This window comes from Aptenodytes patagonicus, chromosome 31 (assembly GCF_965638725.1).
Source record: "Aptenodytes patagonicus chromosome 31, bAptPat1.pri.cur, whole genome shotgun sequence".
In the NCBI taxonomy this organism is placed as follows: Eukaryota; Metazoa; Chordata; class Aves; order Sphenisciformes; family Spheniscidae; genus Aptenodytes; species Aptenodytes patagonicus.
Window position 1 is genome coordinate 353,013 of NC_134979.1, and position 20,238 is coordinate 373,250.

The window sequence follows — 20,238 nt, forward strand, 5'->3', positions numbered from 1 at the left end:
AGCATCACTTGTGCCCGGCAACGCTTGTGCCCACTGTCCCTTATGGACGGCATCTCTTTCACCAGGCATTGCCTGTGACCAGCAGTGCCTGTGCCCGCTGTCCCTCGTGCCCGGCATCACTCATGCCTGGCAGTGCTCCTGCCCGGCATCTCACGTGCCCGGTGCGCATTGTCACTCGTGCCCGGGTACATGATGTCCCCCACAACAGCCTTCTCCCTAAACTGGAGAGGTACGGATTTGATGGGTGGACTGTCCGGTGGGTGAGGAATTGGTCAGATGGTCACGTCCAGAGGGTAGTGGTCAACGGCTCAATGTCCAGATGGAGATTGGTGATGAGTGGCGTCCCGCAGGGGTCCGTATTGGGACCGGTGCTGTTCAATATCTTCATCAATGCCATAGACAGTGGGATCGAGGGCACCCTCAGCAAGTTTGCAGATGACACCAAGCTGAGTGGTGCGGTCGACACGCCAGAGGGGCGGGATGCCATCCAGAGGGACCTGGACAAGCTCCAGAAGTGGGCCCGTGTGAACCCCATGAGGTTTCACAAGGCCAAGTGCAAGGTCCTGCACCTGGGTCGGGGCAACCCCCAGTATTGATACGGGCTGGGGGATGAAGGGATTGAGAGCAGCCCTGCCGAGAAGGACTTGGGGGTACCGGTGGATGAAAAGCTGGACATGAGCCAGCAATGGGCGCTCGCAGCCCAGAAGGCCAGTCGTACCCTGGGCTCCATCCAAAGCAGCGTGGCCAGCAGGGCGAGGGAGGGGATTCTGCCCCTCTGCTCTGCTCTGAGAGACCCCCCCTGGAGTACTGCGTCCAGCTCTGGAGCCCTCAGCATAAGAAAGACACGGACCTGTTGGAGCGGGTCCAGAGGAGGGTCATGAAAATGCTCAGGGGGATGGAACAGCTCTGCTATGGAGAAAGGCTGAGAGAGTTGGGGTTGTTCAGCCTAGAGAAGAGAAGGCTTCGGGGAGACCTTCTTGCAGCCTATCAGTACTTAAAGGGGGCTTATAAAAAAGATGGCAGCAGACTTTTCAGCAGGGCCTGTTGCGACAGGACAAGGGGGAATGGCTTTGAACTAAAGGGGGGGAGATTTAGACTAGATGGAAGGAAGAAATTTTTTACGCTGAGGGTGGTGAGACGCCGGCCCAGGTTGCCCAGAGAGGTGGTGGATGCCCCATCCCCGGAAACATTCCAGGTCAGGTTGGACGGGGCTCTGAGTGACCTGATCTAGTTGAAGATGTCCCTGCCCATGGCAGGGGGTTGGACTAGATGACCTTTAGAGGTCCCTTCCAACTCAAATGATTCTATGTGTCCTCAGCCCTGCGGAATTGCTCGACAGCAACTGCCGCAGCAATCTGCCTGGGTCGTCCCTTTTCGCCACTGTTTTTTCCCCACAATTCTCGTACGTGGGCTTCCAGGAGCGAGGTAGGTGCACCGCCCCACTTCCTCGTGTCCTCCCCATGGTCACGCAGACAGAACCCCACCAGGCGGCACATGGCGTGCGCCCACGGTCCCCGTTGCGTTGAGCAGGCTCCTGGTAGCTGAGATGCTGCCCTGTAGGCGCAAGGAGGGAGATTCTCCGCCTTCTCTTCGAGCGGCCGGACCTTGGGGAACGGTCTGTCCACAGCGGAGACAAAGCCCCGTGGTGGGAAGGAGGAACAGAAGTTCTCCTTGAATCGCTGGAGCTGGCAGACCACTCCATGGCCAGTTGGCACCTCAACGTCTGCCCAGTCCACCACGGCCGGGTTGCTGCCGCACGTCGGTGTGCTCCGTGCAAACATCCGCCACACGGACTGTGTGCGCTGGATGCCATCCCGATATTTGGGGGCCCGATTATTGTCCGCATCACTGTAGACCGCCACGAATGCTCTCAGGTACTGGATACCTTCCCTCGCTGGTAGACCACTCACCTCGCTGGGTTACAGGATCTTCCGCGAGAGGATACTTTGCCTTCACGCTCAACAAGAGCCACCTCCAGAGGCTGTGGGTGGCTGCCCCTCTTCCGATCCATCAATCCCTCAGTCCCTAGCAATGGATCCCAGCTGCTGGGCTTCCCTACCTTCTAGTTCCAGCCTGTCAGCCCCACCACCCCAGCATGGGAGCAACCAGGGAGCAAACGTCTTCACCTGCCTGATGGACAAAATCGCTCCCTGTGTCTCGCAGCCCGCTCAGGGATAGGGACCACGTCGTTTCTGCCTCTGCCCCCTCAGGGGAAGAGTCCACTGTGTGCACTTCCACTGTGGCTCCTTGACTGCAAGAGTAACTACTAGAGCTCAGAGGCGAGTCCCTGGTTTAGTCGCAGTGACCGTTTGTGTCACCTCAAACCAGGAGACGTTCGTCTCGGCGCCCGTCTACATGGCCTCAGAGCAGGAGACTTTCCCCTCAGCGCCTGCTCGTGTGGCTTCAGAGCGAGAGACCTTCTTCGCAGAGCCAGTTTGCGCAGCTTCAGACCAGGAGACCTTCTCAGCGCCCGTCCGCGTGGCCTCAGAGCAAGAGACCTTCTCCGCGTCAGTGTGTGTGACCTCAGCGCAGGAGACCTTCTCAGTGCCCATTTGCCTGGCCTCAGAGCTCACCACCTGCCACGGGGATATGGATGACCAGCCACTTCCCAACAAAAAGCTGGCCGATCCCCCTCAACCCCCTCTTTTCCCTTTTTATCCTCGAGTACGCTATGATACGGCCTGGAACATCTCTCGCTAGTTTGGGTCATCTGCCCGGTCGTGTCCCCTCTCAACCTCTTGTGCAACCCCCATCTATGCAGCTGGGGGTGGGGGGGGCAGGGGGGGACCTCGACGCTGTTGCCAACGCTGTTCAGATCCACCGCTGTGTTACCAACGCTGTTTTGGTCACAAATCCGAAACACCGCACCGTGCTGGGCTGCTATGAGGAACATCAACTCTATCCCAGCCAAAACCAGCACAGCCCTCGACCCGAGGCTGCAAGAGCAGCCCAGGCACGGGGAGAGGAGGCACAGCCCGCCGCAGGGTGGGGACCAGCATTTATTGTGCGCGCCAGGAAATGTACACACACAAAAGAAATCCATTACAACCTCAAAATTTAAAAAAAAAAAAAAAAACCCCAAACCAACAAAACCACCAAAAAAAAAAATCAATAATAATTGTGGTGCTCAATTTTAAAAGCATCGGAAAATAGGGAGTTCGCCCAGCCAGAAGAGCCACCACCGTAGCCGGGGGTGGGCAGGCGCAGCGTGACAAGCTCTCTCTGCAGGCAGCTCCCAGCCTCCTTGTCGTGGTTTAATCTCAGTCAGCAATTAAGCACCACGCAGCCGCTCGCTCACTCCCCCCCACCCGGTGGGATGGGGGAGAGAATTGGAAGAGCACAAGTTAGAAAGACTCGTGGGTTGAGATAAAAACAGTTTAATAATTGAAATAAAATGATGATAATAATAATAATAATACACAAAACAAGTGATGCACAGTACAATTGCTCACCACCCGCTGACCGATGCCCAGCCAGTCCCCGAGCAGCGGCCCCCCCCGGCCAGCTTTCCCCAGTTTATGTACTGCGCATGACGTCCCATGGTATGGAATGTCCCTTTGGCCAGTTTGGCTGTGCCCCCTCCCAGCTTCTTGTGCACCTCCAGCCTTCTCGGTCAGTAGAGCATGGGAAGCTGAAAAGTCCTTGGCTAGTGTAAGCATTACCTAGCAACAACTAAAACATCGGTGTGTTATCAACTTTGTTCTCATCCTAAATCCAAAACACTGTACCAGCTACTAGAAAGGAAATTAACTCTATCCCTGCCGAAACCAGGACAATATCCACCCCTTATTCTATACCATCTGCATCATGCTCAAGTCTCACATTTTCCAGTACATTTTCATTAATCACCACCCCTCGATCACGAGCCCATCTGTATGTTGCATCTCTTCCTTGGTGACCTGAGGTGTCATGGGCCCACCGAGCTAGAAATAATTCACCCTTATGTTGCCAGTCCAGATCCACCTGAGCCACTTCAATCTTAGCAGCCTGATCCACCTGCTGGTTGTTTTGATGTTCTTCAGTGGCCCGACTCTTGGGTACGTGAGCATCTACGTGACGGACTTTTACAACCAGGTTCTCCACCCGGGCAGCAATACCTTGCCACAATGCGGCAGCCCAGATGGGTTTGCCTCTGCGCTGCCAGTTGCTCTGCTTCCATTGCTGCAACCACCCCCACAGGGCATTTGCCACCATCCACGAGTCAGTATAGAGATAGAGCACTGGCCACTTTTCTCGGTCAGCAATGTCTAAAGCCAGCTGGATGGCCTTTACTGCTGCAAATTGGCTCGATTCACCTTCTCCTTCAGCAGTTTCTACAACTTGTCGCATAGGACTCCATACAGCAGCTTTCCACCTCCGATGCTTTCCCACAAGAGGACAGGACCCATCAGTGAACAGGGCATATTGCTTCTCATTTTCGGGTGGTTCATTATACATTGGGGCCTCTTCAGCACGCGTTACCTCCTCCTCTGGCGATATTCCAAAATCTTTGCCCTCTGGCCAATCCATGATCACTTCCAGAATTCCTGGGCGACTGGGGTTTCCTATTCGAGCCCGTTGTGTGATCAGTGCGACCCACTTACTCCATGTAGCATCAGTTGCATGATGTGTACAGGGGACCCTCCCTCTGAACATCCAGCCCAGTACTGGCAGTCGGGGTGCCAGGAGGAGCTGTGCTTCAGTGCCGATCACTTCTGAAGCAGCTCGAACCCCTTCATATGCTGCTAATATCTCTTTTTCAGTTGGAGTATAGCGGGCCTCGGATCCTCTGTATCCCCGACTCCAAAACCCTAGGGGTCGACCTCGAGTCTCCCCTGATGCTTTCTGCCAGAGGCTCCAGGTAGGGCCATTCTCCCCGGCTGCGGTATAGAGCACATTTTTTACCTCTTGCCCTGCCCGGACTGGCCCCAGGGCTACTGCATGAACTATCTCCCATTTAATTTGTTCAAAAGCTTGTCGTTGCTCAGGGCCCCATTTGAAATCGTTCTTCTTTCGGGTCACTTGATAGAGAGGGTTTACAATCAGACTGTAATTTGGAATGTGCATTCTCCAAAAACCCACGACGCCTAAGAAAGCTTGTGTTTCTTTTTTGCTAGTTGGTGGAGACATGGCTGTTATTTTGTTGATCACATCTATTGGGATCTGACGACGTCCATCTTGCCATTTTATTCCTAAAAACTGGATCTCCTGTGCAGGTCCCTTGACCTTACTTTGTTTTATGGCAAACCCGGCCTTCAGCAGGATTTGGACTATTTCCTTCCCTTTTTCAAAAACTTCTCCTGCTGTGTTGCCCCACACGATGATATCATCAATGTATTGCAGGTGTTCTGGAGCTCCACCCTGTTCTAATGCAGTCTGGATCAGTCCATGGCAAATGGTAGGGCTGTGTTTCCACCCCTGGGGCAGTCGGTTCCAGGTGTACTGAACGCCCCTCCAAGTGAAAGCAAATTGTGGCCTGCACTCTGCTGCCAAAGGGATTGAGAAAAATGCATTGGCAATATCAACTGTGGCATACCACTTGGCTGCCTTTGATTCCAATTCATATTGAAGTTCTAGCATGTCTGGCACAGCAGCACTCAGCGGTGGCGTGACTTCATTTAGGCCACGATAGTCTACTGTTAGTCTCCACTCTCCATTAGACTTCCGCACTGGCCATATGGGACTGTTAAAGGGTGAGCGGGTCTTGCTGATCACTCCTTGGCTCTCCAGTTGACGAATCAGCTCATGAATGGGAATCAGGGAGTCTCGGTTGGTGCGATATTGCCGCCGGTGCACCGTGGTGGTAGCGATTGGCACCTGTTGGTCTTCGACCTTCAGCAACCCCACAACAGAAGGGTCCTCTGAGAGACCAGGCAAGGTGGACAGCTGTTTAATCTCCTCCGTCTCCAAGGCAGCTATACCAAAAGCCCACCTGTACCCTTTTGGGTCCTTGAAATACCCTCTCCTGAGGTAGTCTATGCCAAGGATGCACGGAACATCTGGGCCAGTCACAATGGGGTGCTTCTGCCACCCATTCCCAGTTAGACTCACTTCGGCTTCCAATACAGATAGCTGTTGGGATCCCCCCGTCACCCCAGAAATATAGATGGGTTCTGTTCCTATATATCTTGATGGCATTAGGGTACACTGTGCACCGGTGTCTACCAGAGCCTTATACTTCTGTGGGTCTGACGTGCCAGGCCACCGAATCCACACAGTCCAGTAAACCCGGTTGTCCCTTTCCTCCCCCTGGCTGGAGGCAGGGCCCCTCTAATCCTCATCACAGTACTCGTTTCTCATTTCTTGTACGTATGAGTCAGAAGTTTCTTCATTAAGATCAAGAGTAAGATCAGCCCTTCTACTCTCTCTGGGGAACTGCCCGCTGGAAACTGGAGCAGCAATTTTCCTGGAAGAACCTCCTTCTGTGATTGTTTTCCCTTGCAATTCGCGTACCCGTGCCCCTAGGGCTGCGGTAGGTTTCCCATCCCACTTCCTCATGTCCTCTCCGTGGTCACGCAGGTAAAACCATAGGGTGCCCCCGTGGTGTGTATCCTTTATATTCTCTCTCTTGAGCAAAAGAACGCTTACTTCTAATAGCCGAGATACTGGTCCGTATAGGTGAGGAGTAGGACCTATCCTCTCTGAGTTGCTGGATCTCCCGGGACAGTTTCTCCACAGCCGAGACGATGGAGGAAGAAAGACTTTCCTCGTATTGCCGGAGTTGACTAGCCAGTTCATCCACTGTTTGTTCCTCTCCATCTTTCCAGGTTATCACTGCCAATGAATTGGCGTATGACGATGGTGCGCTCCTTATAAACTTCCGCCACATGGGTCGTGTGCACTTGACTTCGTCTGGGTCTTTGGATAGTTGTTCGTTGTTCAGGTCATCATAAATCACCTCCAGCACAGCTAATTCTCTCAGAAACTGGATACCCTTCTCCATGGTGGCCCACTTGCTTGGGCGACATATGACATCTTCCTTAAAGGGATACCTTTCCTTCACGCTTGACAGGAGTCGCCTCCAAAGGCTGAGGATACGTGTCCCTTTTCCAATTGCTTTGTCAATGCCCCCTTCCCTAGAAAGGGATCCCAGCTGCTTGGCTTCCCTACCCTCTAATTCCAGGCTACTGGCCCCAGCATCGGAGCAGCCATGTGACAATATGCTCACCTGGACGGCGGCTGAAATCTTTTCGTATATCTCGCAGCTCACTCAGGGATAGAGATCGGGTGGTCACTGCCTCGTTTATGAGTTCTTCCTCTTCCTCCTCCCCGATCAGCGGCCGGCTTTCCTCCTCCCGTTCTCGTGATGGTCCTTCTCTAGGGTCATCTGTCTCGTATACTTCTTCCTCCGGTTCCCTTTTAGAAGAAGCTTCTTCCTCCCTTACTAAATGAGCCGACTTCCGCTTCCAAAATTTCTTCTTGTGTACAGGGGCGACTGATACCAGCACAGGCTGGTTCTTTGGTTCAGCCACAGGGCGTGTTGCTGGGGTTGGAGTGGCTGCAGTGCATGTCGCTGGGGTTGGAGTGGCCGCAGTGCATGTCGCTGGGGTTGGAGTGGCCGCAGTGCATGTCGCCGGGGTTGGAGTGGCCGCAGTGCAAGTGCATGTCACCGGAGTCTGAGTGGCCGCAGGGCCTGTCGCCGGGGTCTGAGTGGCCGCAGGGCCTGTCGCCGGGGTTGGAGTGGCCGTAGTGCGTGTTGCCCGGGTCTGAGTGGCCGCAGTGCGTGTCGTTTTACTGTCAGAGCCAGAGACCTTCTCTTCCCTTTGAGGGTACTGAATGGTGTTGAACAGGGCTCGGTAGGCATGGGCCAGGCCCCAGCACGTTGCAATGATCTGCATCTCTCTGGAGTTGCCAGGGTGACAGCATACTTTGTCCAAATATTCTACTAACTTTTCAGGATTCTGCACTTGCTCAGGGGTGAAGTTCCAAAACACTGGGGGTGCCCATTGGCCTAGGTACCTGCCCATCTTGTCCCACACACCCTGCCACTCATAATTATTCAGCCTTGGGGCAGATCTCTGGATGATATTCTTAAATTGCTTACCAACTTTAGACAAAACCGAAACAGTATTCCCAAGAAGTATTAATAGAAGTATCTTAACTGCCCAAGGATGCTCAAAATACTGAAAAATTACTGTAATGAAGGAGGAAACATCATAGAAGAAGGTAGTGACCCTGCCATTCTGTATTTCCTCCGTAAAAAAACTCTCAGAAAAGTTACTGCAATTGCTAGTTGTCTCCACGATATGGTATCCATGGTACAGTAACGGCTTCATGGCGAAGTTTACATACCACAGAAACGTCAAGGTCAATGTTCTAAAAACAAACCTCACAAGTGAGACATCACTATTCACTGCAGACCACAGCAAACTGCAAAACCCAACACCAATCTTTAACATGTACAGCAGGAAAAAGAGCGCGATGCAGATTATACAAATCAATATCGAGAACAGAGAAACCAACATTGTGACCCTCAACTATTAACAGATATAAGTTCCTTAATACACTCCGGTTAATCTGTTATTATCTCAAACCCTTCGAGCCCCACGTTGGGCGCCAAAAAGGACTGTCGTGGTTTAATCTCAGTCAGCAATTAAGCACCACGCAGCCGCTCGCTCACTCCCCCCCGCCCGGTGGGATGGGGGAGAGAATTGGAAGAGCACAAGTGAGAAAGACTCGTGGGTTGAGATAAAAAGTTTAATAATTGAAATAAAATGATAATAATAATATGATAATAATAATAATAATACACAAAACAAGTGATGCACAGTACAATTGCTCACCACCCGCTGACCGATGCCCAGCCAGTCCCCGAGCAGCGGCCCTCCCCGGCCAGCTTTCCCCAGTTTATGTACTGCGCATGACGTCCCATGGTATGGAATGTCCCTTTGGCCAGTTTGGCTGTGCCCCCTCCCAGCTTCTTGTGCACCTCCAGCCTTCTCGGTCAGTAGAGCATGGGAAGCTGAAAAGTCCTTGGCTAGTGTAAGCATTACCTAGCAACAACTAAAACACCGGTGTGTTATCAACTTTGTTCTCATCCTAAATCCAAAACACTGTACCAGCTACTAGAAAGGAAATTAACTCTATCCCTGCCGAAACCAGGACACTCCTCCAGCACGTCTGCGTCCAGCCGGTGAGAGGGCAGGGGGCCGCATCCAGCCACGTGCCGGTCCCTCATGGAGTGGTTAGGCGGTGATGGCTGCAGGGATGGGAGGAGGAGACAGTGTCACCCAGGGCCACGGACCTCTCCCCAACTCTCTGCTCTGGGGGCCTCGGTGACCCCCTCCCACAAGCCTCGTGGTGCTCCGGCTGCGGGTCCCATGGGGGAGCACGGAGACCTGGGGCCGCCCCGTCCACCCCGCCCTGGTCCCACACCGTACCTGTGCCCGAGCCGCCAGACTCCCCATCCGTGCCTGCGAGAGAGAAACAGCCGTGAGCTGCCAGCCCCGTGCTCGCTACGGGCACGGTGCACGTGCCAGGAGCCGGCCCAGGACCCACGGCCGCGCTGCAGCCACTGGGAGAGGAGCATGGCACCGTGAGCACCAGAGGGGAGACATGACCTCTTCCATACGTCCCCACTACAGGGCTTTAAAGACGGGCAGCACAGGGAGGATGGGGGATCGGGAAATGCTGGCAGCGGCCACAAACCAGAGCCACGAGACCGCCCCGGCACCGGGCAGCGGCTGGAGCCAGACCTGCCGCCGGTACTCACTTGACGCCGTGCCGTAGCCCTTCTTCTTCTTCTCTGCAGAGAGAAAGAGGCATCAGCATCCACCGCGCTTCACCGCCAGGCTCAGGGCTGCCCAGAGGGCAGCGGCTCGTGCCTGCAGCCCCTCATGGCCCCCCAGGCCCTGCCTTCCTCCCGCACCCCTCTGCCTCGCCAGCCCCGGTGCTTTACCCCATTTTGTACTTCCAGAAGGCAAACCCGGCGATGATGATGATGACAGCCACGATGGCAACAACCACCGCCAGCACGATGGTGAACACGTTGGACTCCGGCTCTGAGGGAGGGCAGGACTGTGAGGAGGGGAAGGGGAACCACCCCAGCCCACCGCTCCACGTGCCCAAGGCCACAGGGCTCACCCCACGCGAAGAGGCCGGGCTCGAGCATGCTGGCATGCTCCACACGGCACCGGTACTTGTCCTTATCCTCCGAGCGGGCCTCGATGGAGGCCCAGGTGTAGTAGGTGCCATCGCTGTTGGGGCACGATGCTGCCCCGCTCGGTCTCATGGTCCCTGACCTCGCCGTTCTTCAGCCAGCTGATGGTGATGAGCCGTGGGTAGAAGCCATAAGCGCGGCAGTACAAGGTCAGGATCCCCTGGGCCTCCTTCCCCGACACTCGGACCGTGGGGGGCTCTGGGGAGGGGGTGGCGGTGAGGACCGGCACACACACCCATGCTGGCCGGTCCCCAGGGTCACCATCTCACCCTCACCTTTCCTCTCCAGCGCGGCCTGCCCGTAGCTCACGTACTTCCTCAGCACCTCGATGCAGATGTTCTCCAGGCGCTGCTTCCGTCGATCAGCCGCACCCTCGTCCTCCCACTTCCTCTTGGTGATTTCTGCCACCACGTCTGCCGCGGTGAACGTCATCGTGCCCATGTCAAAGGCGATGAAGTCCCTCCCATCGTAGGCCATCTGATAAAACCCACTGGTCCTACCGCCCTCCAGGAGGTCACAGCCGTACATTTCCTGCAGCGTGTGAGCCCCTGAAACACGACCAGGGAGACGGGGCTGGGGGGCTGCCACAGCCCTGGGCCTTCAGTGGAGCACAGAACCTCCGGCAGCTCCCCTCACTCCAGCCCTGTGTGAAGCCCGGGGGCATCGGGCACCAGCACGAGGGCTGCCCCCCGTCCTGCCCAGAGCCCACAGCACTCGGGGGTCATGTAAAGCCATGATGCAGACCCCCTGCACCCAGGGCGTGGCTAGGCTGGCACCCAGCCCCATGGTGCCCTGGGACAGCGAGGGGCTGGGGTGGGCTCCCAAATGCCATAGGGCAGGACAAGGAGATGAGATGGGGTGGGGGAAGCCCCTCTGGCTCTGGGATGGGCGGCCTGAGCACCATGCGGAGGGCAAGAGCCCGGGAGCCCCTCTGGTTCTGGGGGTCTCAACTGCCGTGCAGATGGCGGGGGGCTGGGACAGGGCAGCCAGGAGCTGCAGGGAGAGCGAGAGGCTGGGATGGGGCAGCCAGGAGCCTCCCAGTCCTGGGATGGGGGTGCTGGGCACTGTCGGGGTGGGATGGGAAAGGCTGGGGTGGCCAGAAGCGCCCCCCCCCCCAGCTCTGGGACAAGGGATCCCAAGCACCGTGGGGCTCGGGCAGGGCACCCGGGACCCCCTCGGGCTGGGGGACAGGGTGGCTGGGAGCCCTCTGATAATGCCACCAGACAGGGAAGGGCCGGCGCAACCCAGGGCAGTGACATCGGGTAGGGCAGGATCGGGGGGGGGTGGGGGCAAGAACTCTCCTGTCCCACGGAGCCCCAGCCCAGCCCCCACTCACCACCGCTCTGGTTGTAGCGGCCCGGCAGCATGCCCAGGTACACTTGTCTACTCTGCTGAGCACGCTGCGATAGCTGGGCCACGCTGTCCCTGTACTGCTGATACAGGTTGTCTGCCATCCAGTCCGCCACAGGCACCATCCTCACCGTCTCGCTGTCATAGCGGGCGATGACGTTCCCATCCACCTCTGCGAAGGCTACGAACTGCGGCACCCCCGGGCTGGGCTCCGACACCGCAACAATGAAGTAGCGCAAGGAGTGGGGCCCTGCAGGGATGCGGGCGGCGGTGAGGGGCGGGGGGGCTTGGGGGGGCGACAGGGGTGAGGGTGCTCAGGGGGCAGGGGTGGGCAGCGGGGATGGGTGGGGGTCCCAGGGGAGCAGATCGGGGCGGGGGGGGCAGCTTCAGGGGAGAGGTGACCGGTGGGGGGATGTTGGGGAGCGAGGTGCGTCCGGGACAGGGGTCCTGGTTCCTGGGAAAGGGAGCCCGGGGGGTCCCGGTGACAAGGAAAGGGGGGTCAGGGGGGTGGGGGACCGGGGGTGCCCGGGAACGGGGGGGGTGCAGCGGGGTCCCGGTGACAAGGAAAGCAGACCCGGGGGAGGGGCCGGGGACCGGGAAGGGGGTCCGGGGCAAGGCGGGGGGGCGGTTCCCGGGAAAGGAGGGTCCAGAGCCCAGCGGGACCCCGGGAACGGGGAACGGGGAGGGGGCGGCCTCAGGGGGGGTGCTGCTACCCGGGGAGGGGGACCGGGGTGGTCGGAAAGGGAGGACCGGGGAGGTCCCGGTGCCCGGGAAAGGCGGTGCAGGGGGGTCCCGGGTCCCCGCCCGCGCTCACCGCTCGCCGCCCCGCCAAGGACACCCAGCAGCAGACCCAGGCCCAGGCCCAGGCCCAGGCCCAGCGCCCGGCACGGCCCCATCACATCGCTCCGCTCCGCTCCGCTCCCGCATCGATCCTCCAAGCCTCGCCCCGCCCCAAGCCCCGGCTCCAGCCCCGCCCCTCCCCGCGATTGGCGCCGCCGCCTCCCGCCCGCCAATGGCAGCCCGAGCCGCTTCGGACGTCACCGGGCGCCCGGCAGATCCCGGCTCCGCAGGTTGGGAGAAGCGAAAGCGAAAGCGCCGGAGGCAGCGCGGGGCGGGGCGGGGACAGCGACCCCCGGGACCCCCCCGGGACCCGCCGGGACCCCGCAGCCGCCCGGGGACCCTCGAGCCGGGACCCCCCACGGGGCAGCTCAGCCCTCAGCCCCCCCGGCCCCCTCCTCAGGGCCCGAGTCCCGCCCCAGGCCGGGGTCACCCCTGGGTCCCCCCAAGCCGCAGCCCCCCCTCCCCCCGGCCCCGGTCTTGTCCCCTTCCCCCGGGGCACCCCGGGACCCCGGCGTCCTGCCCACCCCGGGGGGAGGACCCAGGTGTCCGGCACCCCACGGCTCTCCCCACCCCCCCACCCCGGCTCTGCCGCCCTGGGGCCTTATGGGTGAAAGAGCTGGGAAAACGGTAAAATAATGCCGGGGAGTGTGGGCACCCCCCGGGGCTTGTGGGAGGTGTCCCGCACGCCCAGTGTCCCTTGTGCCCGGCCCCCCTTGTGTTACCCTAAGTCGGCAGATGAAAAACTCTTTCTAAGACTCAATTTGGAGTTTCAGAGAGCAGGCATTCTTTATTGCGGCGCCGGGCGCACAGGGGATCTGTGCGCTCTGCCCCGTGTGCGCCCCGAGCTGCTCAGCTGTGGGAGTTATGTACAATCAGAATATACATATTCATTAGGTTTCCGAGAAATGATTAGCATATTCATGTTATTTCCTGGAACTCGTTAACGCATGTAAAAGTCTTTGAGACATGCGCTCTTACGTTCATTGGTGGTCTTCCAGGGTCCTCTGGTGGTCATCCATAGTCTTCCTCACCGCATCCGCTAGTTGAGCTCAGTCTTTTCACCTGCACAGTTTGTCCTTTGGCCCAGCTGCACTAACTCGCTGATTTCAGCAGAACCTCCTTATCTGTTCCAGCCCTGTGCACAGAGGCTCAAGGCTTCCTTTTCCCTACGGAATGTCCAGTCTGTCCATCCACGGAGCATTTAGCTCCTTTGTTTCGACAAAGGGAACCGTATGTCTCCGTAGTATTTCTTTATATTCGGTATCATTGTGCCCAGTGTCCCTCATGCCCACCACTGCCAGTGCCCGGTGTCCCTCCCGCCTGGCATCGCTTGTGCCCGGCACTCCTTGTGCCCGGTGTCCCTCATGCCCGGCCCTGCCTGTGCACCCTGTCCCTTGAGCCCAGAATCACTTGTGCCCAGCACTGTCTGTGCCCAGTGTCCCTCGTGCCCAGCATCACTTGTGCCCGGCAACGCTTGTGCCCACTGTCCCTTATGGACGGCATCTCTTTCACCAGGCATTGCCTGTGACCAGCAGTGCCTGTGCCCGCTGTCCCTCGTGCCCGGCATCACTCATGCCTGGCAGTGCTCCTGCCCGGCATCTCACGTGCCCGGTGCGCATTGTCACTCGTGCCCGGGTACATGATGTCCCCCACAACAGCCTTCTCCCTAAACTGGAGAGGTACGGATTTGATGGGTGGACTGTCCGGTGGGTGAGGAATTGGTTAGATGGTCATGTCCAGAGGGTAGTGGTCAACGGCTCAATGTCCAGATGGAGACTGGTGACGAGCGGCGTCCCGCAGGGGTCCGTATTGGGACCGGTGCTGTTCAATATCTTCATCAATGCCATAGACAGTGGGATCGAGGGCACCCTCAGCAAGTTTGCAGATGACACCAGGCTGAGTGGTGCGGTCGACACGCCAGAGGGGCGGGATGCCATCCAGAGGGACCTGGACAAGCTCCAGAAGTGGGCCCGTGTGAACCCCATGAGGTTTCACAAGGCCAAGTGCAAGGTCCTGCACCTGGGTCGGGGCAACCCCCAGTATCGATACGGGCTGGGGGATGAAGGGATGGAGAGCAGCCCTGCCGAGAAGGACTTGGGGTACTGGGGGATGAAAAGCTGGACATGAGCCAGCAATGGGCGCTCGCAGCCCAGAAGGCCAGTCGTACCCTGGGCTCCATCCAAAGCAGCGTGGCCAGCAGGTCGAGGGAGGGGATTCTGCCCCTCTGCTCTGCTCTGAGAGACCCCCCCTGCAGCACTGCGTCCAGCTCTGCAGCCCTCAGCATAAGAAAGACGCGGACCTGTTGGAGCGGGTCCAGAGGAGGGTCACGAAAATGCTCAGGGGGATGGAACAGCTCTGCTATGGAGAAAGGCTGAGAGCGTTGGGGTTGTTCAGCCTGGAGAAGAGAAGGCTTCGGGGAGACCTTCTTGCAACCTGTCAGTACTTAAAGGGGGCTTCTAAAAAAGAGGGGGGCAAACTTTTTAGCAAGGCCTGTTGCGACAGGACAAGGGGGAATGGCTTTGAACTAAAGGGGGGTGGATTTAGACTAGATAGAAGGAAGAAATTTTTTACGCTGAGGGTGGTGAAACACCGGCCCAGGTTGCCCAGAGAGATGGTGGATGCCCCATCCCCGGAAACATTCCAGGTCAGGTTGGACGGGGCTCTGAGTGACCTGATCTAGTTGAAGATGTCCCTGCCCATGGCAGGGGGTTGGACTAGATGACCTTTAGAGGTCCCTTCCAACTCAAATGATTCTATGTGTCCTCAGCCCTGCGGAATTGCTCGACAGCAACTGCAGCAGCAATCTGCCTGGGTCATCCCTTTTCGCCACTGTTTTTTCCCCACAATTCTCGTACATGGGCTTCCAGGAGCGAGGTAGGTGCACCGCCCCACTTCCTCGTGTCCTCCCCATGGTCACGCAGACAGAACCCCACCAGGCGGCACATGGCGTGCGCCCACGGTCCCCGTTGCGTTGAGCAGGCTCCTGGTAGCTGAGATGCTGCCCTGTAGGCGCAAGGAGGGAGATTCTCCGCCTTCTCTTCGAGCGGCCGGACCTTGGGGAACGGTCTGTCCACAGCGGAGACAAAGCCCCGTGGTGGGAAGGGGGAACAGAAGTTCTCCTTGAATCGCTGGAGCTGGCAGATCACTCCATGGCCAGTTGGCACCTCAACATCTGCCCAGTCCACCACGGCTGGGTTGGTGCCGCACGTCGGTGTGCTCCGTGCAAACATCCGCCACACGGACTGTGTGCGCTGGATGCCATCCCGATATTTGGGGGCCCGATTATTGTCCGCATCACTGTAGACCGCCACGAATGCTCTCAGGTACTGGATACCTTCCCTCGCTGGTAGACCACTCACCTCGCTGGGTTACAGGATCTTCCGCGAGAGGATACTTTGCCTTCACGCTCAACAAGAGCCACCTCCAGAGGCTGTGGGTGGCTGCCCCTCTTCCGATCCATCAATCCCTCAGTCCCTAGCAATGGATCCCAGCTGCTGGGCTTCCCTACCTTCTAGTTCCAGCCTGTCAGCCCCACCACCCCAGCATGGGAGCAACCAGGGAGCAAACGTCTTCACCTGCCTGATGGACAAAATCGCTCCCTGTGTCTCGCAGCCCGCTCAGGGATAGGGACCACGTCGTTTCTGCCTCTGCCCCCTCAGGGGAAGAGTCCACTGTGTGCACTTCCACTGTGGCTCCTTGACTGCAAGAGTAACTACTAGAGCTCAGAGGCGAGTCCCTGGTTTAGTCGCAGTGACCGTTTGTGTCACCTCAAACCAGGAGACGTTCGTCTCGGCGCCCGTCTACATGGCCTCAGAGCAGGAGACTTTCCCCTCAGCGCCTGCTCGTGTGGCTTCAGAGCGAGAGACCTTCTTCGCAGAGCCAGTTTGCGCGGCTTCAGACCAGGAGACCTTCTCAGCGCCCGTCCGCGTGGCCTCGGAGCAAGAGACCTTCTCCGCGTCAGTGTGTGTGACCTCAGCGCAGGAGACCTTCTCAGTGCCCATTTGCCTGGCCTCAGAGCTCACCACCTGCCGCGGGGATATGGATGACCAGCCACTTCCCAACAAAAAGCTGGCCGATCCCCCTCAACCCCCTCTTTTCCCTTTTTATCCTCGAGTACGCTATGATACGGCCTGGAACATCTCTCGCTAGTTTGGGTCATCTGCCCGGTCGTGTCCCCTCTCAACCTCTTGTGCAACCCCCATCTATGCAGCTGGGGGTGGGGGGGGCAGGGGGGGACCTCGACGCTGTTGCCAACGCTGTTCAGATCCACCGCTGTGTTACCAACGCTGTTTTGGTCACAAATCCGAAACACCGCACCGTGCTGGGCTGCTATGAGGAACATCAACTCTATCCCAGCCAAAACCAGCACAGCCCTCGACCCGAGGCTGCAAGAGCAGCCCAGGCACGGGGAGAGGAGGCACAGCCCGCCGCAGGGTGGGGACCAGCATTTATTGTGCGCGCCAGGAAATGTACACACGCAAAAGAAATCCATTACAACCTCAAAATTTAAAAAGAAAAACAAAAAACCCCAAACCAACAAAACCACCAAAAAAAAAAAAATCAATAATAATTGTGGTGCTCAATTTTAAAAGCATCGGAAAATAGGGAGTTCGCCCAGCCAGAAGAGCCACCACCGTAGCCGGGGGTGGGCAGGCGCAGCGTGACAAGCTCTCTCTGCAGGCAGCTCCCAGCCTCCTCCAGCACATGTCTGCGTCCAGCCGGTGAGAGGGCAGGGGGCCGCATCCAGCCACGTGCCGGTCCCTCATGGAGTGGTTAGGCGGTGATGGCTGCAGGGACGGGAGGAGGAGACAGTGTCACCCAGGGCCACGGACCTCTCCCCAACTCTCTGCTCTGGGGGCCTCGGTGACCCCCTCCCGCAAGCCTCGTGGTGCTCCGGCTGCAGGTCCCATGGGGGAGCACGGAGACCTGGGGCCGCCCCGTCCACCCCGCCCTGGTCCCACACCGTACCTGTGCCCGAGCCGCCAGACTCCCCATCCGTGCCTGCAAGAGAGAAACAGCCGTGAGCTGCCAGCCCCGTGCTCACTACGGGCACGGTGCACGTGCCAGGAGCCAGCCCAGGACCCACGGCCGCGCTGCACCCACTGGGAGAGGAGCATGGCACCGTGAGCACCAGAGGGGAGACACGACTTCTTCCATACGTCCCCACTACAGGGCTTTAAAGAGGGGCAGCACAGGGAGGACGGGGATTGGGAAATGCTGGCAGCGGCCACAAACCAGAGCCACGAGACCGCCCCGGCACCGGGCAGCGGCTGGAGCCAGACCTGCCGCCAGTACTCACTTGACGCCATGCCGTAGCCCTTCTTCTTCTTCTCTGCAGAGAGAAAGAGGCATCAGCATCCACCGCGCTTCACCGCCAGGCTCAGGGCTGCCCAGAGGGCAGCGGCTCGTGCCTGCAGCCCCTCATGGCCCCCCAGGCCCTGCCTTCCTCCCGCACCCCTCTGCCTCGCCGGCCCCGGTGCTTTACCCGATTTGTACTTCCAGAAGGCAAACCCGGCGATGATGACGATGACAGCCACGATGGCAACAACCACCGCCAGCACGATGGTGAACACGTTGGACTCCGGCTCTGAGGGAGGGCAGGACTGTGAGGAGGGGAAGGGGAACCACCCCAGCCCACCGCTCCACGTGCCCAAGGCCACAGGGCTCACCCCACACGAAGAGGCCGGGCTCGAGCATGCTGGCATGCTCCACACGGCACCGGTACTTGTCCTTATCCTCCGAGCGGGCCACGATGGAGGCCCAGGTGTAGTAGGTGCCGTCGCTGTTGGGCACGATGCTGCCCCGCTCGGTCTCATGGTCCCTGACCTTGCCGTTCTTCAGCCAGCTGATGGTGATGAGCCGTGGGTAGAAGCCGTAAGCGCGGCAGTACAAGGTCAGGATCCCCTGGTCCTCCTTCCCCGACACTCGGACCGTGGGGGGCTCTGGGGAGGGGGTGGCGGTGAGGACCGGCACACACACCCATGCTGGCCGGTCCCCAGGGTCACCATCTCACCCTCACCTTTCCTCTCCAGCGCGGCCTGCCTGTAGCTCACGTACTTCCTCAGCCACTCGATGCAGATGTTCTCCAGGTACTGCTTCTGCCGCTCAGGGACACCCTCGTCCTCCCACTTCCTCTTGGTGATTTGTGCTGCCGCGTCAGCCGCGGTGAACGTCATCGTGCCCATGTCAAAGGCGATGAAGTCCCTCCCATCGTAGGCCATCTGATAAAACCCACTGCTCCTACCGCCCTCCAGGAGGTCACAGCCGTACATTTCCTGCAGCGTGTGAGCCCCTGAAACACGACCAGGGAGACGGGGCTGGGGGGCTGCCACAGCCCTGGGCCTTCAGTGGAGCACAGAACCTCCGGCAGCTCCCCTCACTCCAGCCCTGTGTGAAGCCCGGGGGCATCGGGCACCAGCACAAGGGCTGCCCCCCGTCCTGCCCGGGGCCCACAGCACTCGGGGGTCATGTAAAGCCATGATGCAGACCCCCTGCACCCAGGGCGTGGCTAGGCTGGCACCCAGCCCCATGGCACCCTGGGACAGTGATGGATGGGGTCCGAATGCCATGGGGGGGGACAAGGAGATGGGATGGGGTGGGGGAAGCCCCTCTGGCTCTGGGATGGGGGGCCTGAGCACCATGCGGAGGGCAAGAGCCCGGGAGCCCCTCTGGTTCTGGGGGTCTCAACTGCCGTGCAGATGGCGGGGGGCTGGGACAGGGCAGCCAGGAGCTGCAGGGAGAGTGAGAGGCTGGGATGGGGCAGCCAGGAGCCTCCCAGTCCTGGGATGGGGGTGCTGGGCACTGTGGGGGTGGGTTGGGAAAGGCTGGGGTGGCCAGAAGCGCCCCCCCCCCCGGCTCTGGGACAAGGGATCCCAAGCACTGTGGGGCTGGGACAGGGCACCCGGGACCCCCTCGGGCTGGGGGACAGGGTGGCCTGGGAGCCCTCTGATAATGCCACCAGGCAGGGAAGGGCCGGCACAACCCGGGGCAGTGACATGGGGCAGGGCAGGATCTTGGAGGGGGGGGCGGGGGGCAAGAACTCTCCCGTCCCACGGAGTCCCAGCCCAGCCCCACGGAGCCCCAGCCCAGCCCCCACTTACCCCTGCTCTGGTTGTAGCGGCCCCGCAGCGTGCCCAGGTCCACTTGTCTACTCTGCTGAGCACGCTGGAAGGTCTGGGTCACGCTGTCCCAGTACTGCTGATCCAGGTTGTCTGCCATCCAGTCCGCCCCAGGCACCGTCCTCCCCATCTCGCTGTCATAGCGGGAGATGACGTTCCCGTCCACGTCTCCCACAGCTACGAACTGCGGCACCCCCGGGCCGGGCTCCGACACCGCAACATAGAAGTAGCGCAAGGAGTGGGGCCCTGTGGGGACACGGGGGGTGGTGAGAGGTGGGAGGGCGGGGGGGCTTGGGGGGCGACAGGGGTGAGGGTGCCCAGGGGGCAGGGGTGGGCAGCGGGGCTGGGTGGGGGTCCCAGGGGAGCAGATCGGGGCGGGGGGGGGGCAGCTTCAGGGGAGAGGTGACCGGTGGGGGGATGTTGGGGAGCGAGGTGCGCCCGGGACAGGGGTCCTGGTTCCTGGGAAAAGGAGCCCGGGGGGTCCCGGTGCCAAGGAAAGGGGGGTCTAGGGGGTGGGGGACCCCCGGTGCCCGGGAAAGGCGGTGCAGGGGGGTCCCGGGTCCCCGCCCGCGCTCACCGCTCGCCGCCCCGCCAAGGACCCCCAGCAGCAGACCCAGGCCCAGGCCCAGGCCCAGCGCCCGGCACGGCCCCATCGTTTCGTTCCGTTCCGTTCCGTTCCGTTCCGTCCCGCTCCGCTCCCGCACTGACCCGCCGAGCCTCGCCCCGCCCCAAGCCCCGGCTCCAGCCCCGCCCCTCCCCGCGATTGGCGCCGCCGCCTCCCGCCCGCCAATG

General features: G+C 59.5%; 1 protein-coding gene, 1 long non-coding RNA gene and 1 pseudogene across 3 annotated transcripts in view; all 3 read right to left on the reverse strand.

Annotated features, from left to right (window-relative positions):
• The window catches only part of LOC143171790 (class I histocompatibility antigen, F10 alpha chain-like), a 39,381-nt pseudogene extending 26,977 nt beyond the window's left edge, over positions 1 to 12,404 (reverse strand). The window contains exons 1-6 of the transcript XR_012997213.1: positions 12,303 to 12,404; positions 11,475 to 11,738; positions 10,414 to 10,686; positions 10,063 to 10,336; positions 9,878 to 9,980; positions 9,692 to 9,724 (exon numbers count right to left, since the gene is read on the reverse strand). The product of XR_012997213.1 is annotated as a class I histocompatibility antigen, F10 alpha chain-like (transcript). The remainder of the gene's footprint in view (positions 1 to 9,691; positions 9,725 to 9,877; positions 9,981 to 10,062; positions 10,337 to 10,413; positions 10,687 to 11,474; positions 11,739 to 12,302) is intronic.
• A 662-nt stretch (positions 12,405 to 13,066) lies between these two features.
• Positions 13,067 to 13,356, reverse strand: LOC143171812 (uncharacterized). The gene is made up of 2 exons (XR_012997220.1): positions 13,307 to 13,356; positions 13,067 to 13,181 (listed from the first exon to the last, which is right to left on the reverse strand). It is a non-coding gene; the product is annotated as an uncharacterized LOC143171812 (long non-coding RNA).
• A 3,674-nt stretch (positions 13,357 to 17,030) lies between these two features.
• On the reverse strand, positions 17,031 to 20,142 carry LOC143171796 (class I histocompatibility antigen, F10 alpha chain-like). The gene is made up of 8 exons (XM_076360882.1): positions 20,024 to 20,142; positions 19,429 to 19,692; positions 18,348 to 18,620; positions 17,998 to 18,270; positions 17,814 to 17,915; positions 17,628 to 17,660; positions 17,297 to 17,329; positions 17,031 to 17,115 (listed from the first exon to the last, which is right to left on the reverse strand). The coding sequence occupies exons 1-8, from the start codon at positions 20,097 to 20,099 to the stop codon at positions 17,102 to 17,104; spliced, it is 1,068 nt and encodes a 355-aa protein (XP_076216997.1). The 5' UTR covers positions 20,100 to 20,142; the 3' UTR covers positions 17,031 to 17,101.
• Positions 20,143 to 20,238: the final 96 nt, after the last annotated feature.

Excerpts from the sequence above, each read along its gene's own strand:
- LOC143171796 (XM_076360882.1), bottom strand. The coding sequence starts at position 20,099 with ATGGGGCCGTGCCGGGCGCTGGGCCTGGGCCTGGGCCTGGGTCTGCTG. Across the intron at positions 18,621-19,428 it reads CCGCTACAACCAGAGCAGGG|GGGCTCACACGCTGCAGGAA; the intron begins GTAAGTGGGGGC and ends GTCGTGTTTCAG. Across the intron at positions 17,916-17,997 it reads GCCCGGCCTCTTCGTGTGGG|AGCCGGAGTCCAACGTGTTC; the intron begins GTGAGCCCTGTG and ends GCCCTCCCTCAG.